The sequence below is a fragment of the Triticum aestivum genome, chromosome 2D (genome assembly GCF_018294505.1).
Source record: "Triticum aestivum cultivar Chinese Spring chromosome 2D, IWGSC CS RefSeq v2.1, whole genome shotgun sequence".
Lineage (NCBI taxonomy): Eukaryota > Viridiplantae > Streptophyta > Magnoliopsida > Poales > Poaceae > Triticum > Triticum aestivum.
The window spans coordinates 46,323,138-46,328,369 of NC_057799.1; the positions used below are offsets into that span (position 1 = coordinate 46,323,138).

General features: G+C 47.4%; 1 protein-coding gene across 1 annotated transcript; it reads right to left on the reverse strand.

Moving 5' to 3' along the window:
- Positions 1–2,401: 2,401 nt before the first annotated feature.
- LOC123051451 (putative F-box protein At4g21240) lies at positions 2,402–4,347 on the reverse strand. The gene is made up of 3 exons (XM_044474314.1): positions 4,119–4,347; positions 3,966–4,026; positions 2,402–3,875 (listed from the first exon to the last, which is right to left on the reverse strand). The coding sequence occupies exon 3, from the start codon at positions 3,826–3,828 to the stop codon at positions 2,611–2,613; it is 1,218 nt and encodes a 405-aa protein (XP_044330249.1). The 5' UTR covers positions 3,829–3,875; positions 3,966–4,026; positions 4,119–4,347; the 3' UTR covers positions 2,402–2,610.
- Between the last annotated feature and the right edge of the window lie 885 nt (positions 4,348–5,232).

Consider the following 5,232-nt stretch of genomic DNA (forward strand, 5'->3'; position numbering starts at 1 on the left):
GAGGACCGAATTAATCAAAATTAATCGCCCTCCATATGACATGAGCTTCCCTTTCCAACAGCTCAGTTTCTTCTCGAAACGATCCTCGATGCATTTCCACTCTTTGCTAGTCAGCTTACGATGATGGATGGGTATACCTAAATACGTGAACGGTAACGTGCCCAACTCACATCCAAACAATTGTTTATACGTCTCCTGGTCATCATTAGCTCTTTCAAAACAGAACAATTCGCTCTTGTGGAAGTTAATTTTGAGCCCGGACAATTGTTCAAATAAGCATAACAGAAGCTTCATGTTTCTCGCTTTCGCCAAGTCGTGCTCCATGAAGATGATAGTATCATCAGCATACTGAAGGATGGAGATACCGCCATCAACTAAATGCGGAACCAGGCCACCTACCTGCCCCGCATCCTTAGCCCGTCCTATTAAAATAGTCAGCATATCAACCACTATGTTGAATAGGATCGGTGACATGGGATCTCCTTGCCTTAACCCTTTGTGAGTCTGGAAATAGTGACCTATATCGTCATTCACTTTAATCCCAACACTCCCTTTTTGCGTAAAGGATTCAATCTGGTTTCTCTAGGCCGTGTCAAATCCTTTCATACGCAGAGCCTGTTGAAGGAAAGGCCATTTAACTTTATCGTATGCTTTTTCAAAATCCACTTTAAAAACGACGCCATCTAGTTTTTTTTGAGTGAATCTCATGGAGCGTTTCATGCAAGACGACAACCCCTTCAAGGATATTTCTATCTGGCATGAAAGCAGTCTGGGACGGTTGCACAACTAAATGCGCAATCTGCGTAAGTCTGTTCGTCCCAACCTTGGTGAATATTTTGAAACTAACATTAAGCAGACACATAGGCCTGAACTGCTCAATGCGAACGGCCTCTGTCTTCTTAGGAAGAAGAGTTATCGTTCCAAAATTCAGCTTAAACAAATGAAGCTGACCATTAAAAAACTGATGAAACATCGGCATCAGGTCTCCCTTAATGAAGTGCCAACACTTTTTATAAAACTCCGCCGGAAATCCATCCGGTCCTGGAGCCTTATTATTTTCCATTTGTGCGATGGCCTCAAACACCTCTTTCTCCGTAAAGGGAGCAGACAAAATCTCATTCTCGACAGTCTCAAGTTGAGGAACATCCTCAACCCTTGACTCGTCCAAAGACACAAAATTCTCTTCGTCCAAACAACTGCTTATAATAGTTGGTAATGTAAACTTTCAGGTTCTCTTGACCAACTATCGTTCCTTCGTCTTGTTCTAATTGAAAAATTCTCTTCTTACGATGCTTCCCATTAGCAATCATGTGAAAGAATTGAGTATTATCCTCGCCTTGGACGGTTTTGCGAACCTTAGCGCGCAATACCCACTTCAATTCCTCCTCACGGAGAAGCTCTTTCAGCCGCAACTCAGCCTCCATCTTAGTTTCCAGCTCACTGGTACCTAAGATAGAAGTTTCAGCTTTTACTTCAAGGGTCTGGATAAGTAGAAGGAGTCGCTCCTTCTCCGCCTTATATATCCCATGCGTATGCTTAGCCCATCCACGAAGGAACCTTCAAAGATGACGAATCTTGCATTGCCATCTCTCAATGGGTGACCTTCCTCCTGAGTCTTTAGACCACTCTCTAGCTAACAACTCGAGGAAACCTTCTCTTTCAAACCAAGCAAGTTCAAATGAGAAAATATTCTTGTTACCCACATGAGTTTGAGCTCCCGAGTCGAGAATATGAATTATACAAACAGTTCGCATCAATCCCACCACCCAAAAAAAGTTCCACATCAATCTGTTCCCAAAGCTTAAATCTGCACAAACAAAAGGAAAAGCTTAAAACCAAGTCTGAGAAAAGAAAACCTCTCAGTAAGAGAGTCTCCACTTTCATTTTGGCATGTTTTTTTTAGATAGTTTTCACAAGTTACCTAAGGTATATCAGATGATGAAAAGCAATGAAGTGAACCACTGAAATAATCTGAGGTCTTATCAGGAATCCATAGAATTATATATCATAGCCTGTCAGGTGCTTAGGACAAAATTGCACATTATGCAAGGATCAAAATACTAAACTTCGAGGAAGGATTCAAACTAACCATTCCAATGACTCAAAGTGTCACAATTACTTGTAATGCTAGAATGAATTCATAAACAAAAGTATGCACTCAAACAACACGACTAAGACTGAATAGCTCATCTTTTCTTGATGGCATGTGTACCAACACCTGTTTTCTCGGAAAGAAAGCGGAATGGCAAGTCATTCCCAGATACACTTGTAGGAAGTCTTCCCAGATAATATCTTACGGAGCAATCACCAGTTTTTAATTGCAGCCATGCCTTTCGTGGTATCAAAAAATGAAGTAAATGAGGGGAATAAAATAGAGTAGGCCTATAGTGAAGATTCTCCGTAGTCAAGAATTTTATCATTATGTTAAAGCCAAGATAATAGACACCAAATGCTCATAGCAGAGGAGTTCTGCTACCATCCGAATTATTCAGTTTTACAAGCAGCACTAAGAAGACCAAACTAGGAACAAAAGTAAAGGCTCATATAGAAGAGATACTCCAATGGCGCTGCAAACCAGCAGTGTACAACATCCAGATCAAGCGCTGCATCCTACAGTCCTACAAAAAATGGAGGCTCCTGGTTCACACCATCATCTTCTCTCATCTCATGGAACAGTGGACCGGGAATAATGCTCTCCTGGAGGTAATGCCCGGTAACCCACAAATTGATTTGTTCGCCGTCTTGACTTTTCACATATCCTAAAAACTTGCCATTGACGTCAAAATGCAACACACCCCTATGAGTAAACCGAATCAGCATCTCACCCCCACTGAGAACAGCCATCCTAGGGGATATTATGACCTCTGGATCAACAAGCGCTGATGGATCCATCCCAATCAAATTAATTCGATGCTTGAAAGACCATGTTTCAGCATCATAGTCCTGTAACACCCAAAAGTCTATGGTGTGTTTGTCACTGCAGATGCTGCACAAAGCAAGAGTGTCATCCATCTCCAACAACGACTCCTGTAAGCAGTTGCCCAATCGGGCAGGACGACACATCAATCTAAATTTTTCAGCTGCTGTGTTGAACACCATTATGTAGTCCGCATCGTAGCCGTGGTATTTTCCAAGTTTCCAGTGCAGGCCGCCACGGTGGTGGACTGGTGGATATTGGGACGATTCAGGCAGGCCCCTGCGTAACGCCAGCTCCAAGGCAGATGAGATTGTTGGTTGTGTGATGCATCCTTGTCTGATGTATCTTGTACTATCGGATCCCACCGCTATGACATAGTAGAAAGTTCTGTAATTTGGGTGGTATGCGTTGTAGATTGTCGGACTAGAGATCCATAGCACTCGGAATTCTCCTCCAGATGGTTGGTGCCGGTAGAAGCCGACAATCCGGTGGTAAAAAACACGTTCCGGCTGATGCTTCGCCAGGCGAGCATACTTGCGGGTGACCGGGTTGCAGACGTACTCATCTGCCATTGATCCATAGGAGACAATGAGGAGACCGTCACACGCTGCCTGGAGTTTACGGTAGTCGTAGGTCCGGATGACAGGGCAGAGCTTTTGCCGGCCTGCGCCGGCGTCAAAGGAAAACAGGAGGTGGGATTTCTGCGGGTCGACGGCGTGGCTGAGGATGGGGAGCAAGGGCTGGCGGCGGTGGTGGTCCAGCATGAACTTGTCGGTGGAGGTGGCACTGTGCCACCACCTGCGGACGGCGCGGCAGCGGAGGATGTCCTTGGGCGGCAAACGGATGAGGATCTCTTCGACAACGATCCACTCAAGGTCGTCCAGGACGGTCGCGCCTCCGGTTCCCGGCATGGTGACTGGTCGCCGGTGCTCCGTACGTCAGATCAGATTCCGATCAACTATAAGAATAAAAAGGGAGGGGGAAGCGTAAGGATGGCGAGAATGCTCCGTCAGATCCCTTGGGCACGCACGGAGGCGAGAATGCTTACCTAGGGCGCTGCGGACGATGGCGAGCAACGGCGGCGTCGCGAACCCCCAGCGGCGGCGACTCTGGACAGGAAGACAAGAACGATTTGAGGGCAAATCGACAGACGGAGACAAAAGATGAATCAGAACGCGGCGGACAGCGTGCTCGAGATCACCTCGCACGGCCGGTCTGGGCGGCGAATCTGCCTACCGGCGTCGGGGAAGAGGGCACTCCGGCGAGCAATTCTCAGTGTTGAGGCGGGGATAGATTGGGAATCTGAGGGGGCGGCGGTGGCAGGGTTTGGGTCTCCCCTGTTCTGGTCTGGCCCTTTTCGCAGTGATTTTTTTTTTTTTTTGAGAAACTCGAGTATATGGGATACTCAAGTGGAAGGAGTACATTCAGCCTGCATCAGGTTTATCAGTCTGTCCGGGACCTTTGCAACAAGCCGCAGATCCCCAAGCTGTCTAGCCTCCATGGCTAACTCATGAGCAACAGTATTGCCTTTTCTTCCCACATGACTGATCTTAAAGGATGAAAACACCTTCAGAGTCTCCTTGATGTCACAGAGGACGCCATAGCATGGAGAGAGACTTTGTGCTTCCTTCTTTAACTCATTGACCATCGTCAAACAGTCCATCTCAAGCACTACTGGTCCTCTGTACAAATCAGCCAAAGCCTTCAGGACTTTAAGTGCGGCCCTTGCCTCAGCCTCCTCGACGCTCCCCACAATGCCCATTTCCTTTCCAACTGACAGCGAAAGTATAGGTGTTCGCAGTGAAATTATATGCTTGAGTAAATACTACAGTGATTTCACAGTGAAAGTATAGGTGTTGATCGGTCACCTCTCCAATCTCCACCCCTTGGATCACGCACCACGTGGCCGTTTAATCAACCCGGTCGGTCACCTCCTTTGGAGTGAGAGTCAATATCCCTCTGCCCCCTCACGGCACTACACGTATCTCATCGCCGACCACCGTCTCCCACCACCCGTGGTTCATCACTGCTCGTCGGGCCGTCTTGGAGCCTGGACGCGGCGGTCGCAGCACCACTCGGTGGTCATAGCTTCCATGGTTGTTTACAGCTCCGACATTGATGGATTGCAACTTTGCTTGCAGCAGGGATAGTGGCGGTCGCAGCACCGGCGTCGCTCAGTTGTAGCTTCCGATAGCCGCGCCTCTAGCACTGGCATGTGCAAGTTGCAGCGCGGGGCTTCCGGGTGATGCTTCGTCTCTAGTGTCGGCGTCGCACGGGGTTGAAGCATCATGGTGGCCGCATATCTAGCACACAAA

Excerpts from the sequence above, each read along its gene's own strand:
- LOC123051451 (XM_044474314.1), bottom strand. The coding sequence starts at position 3,828 with ATGCCGGGAACCGGAGGCGCGACCGTCCTGGACGACCTTGAGTGGATC.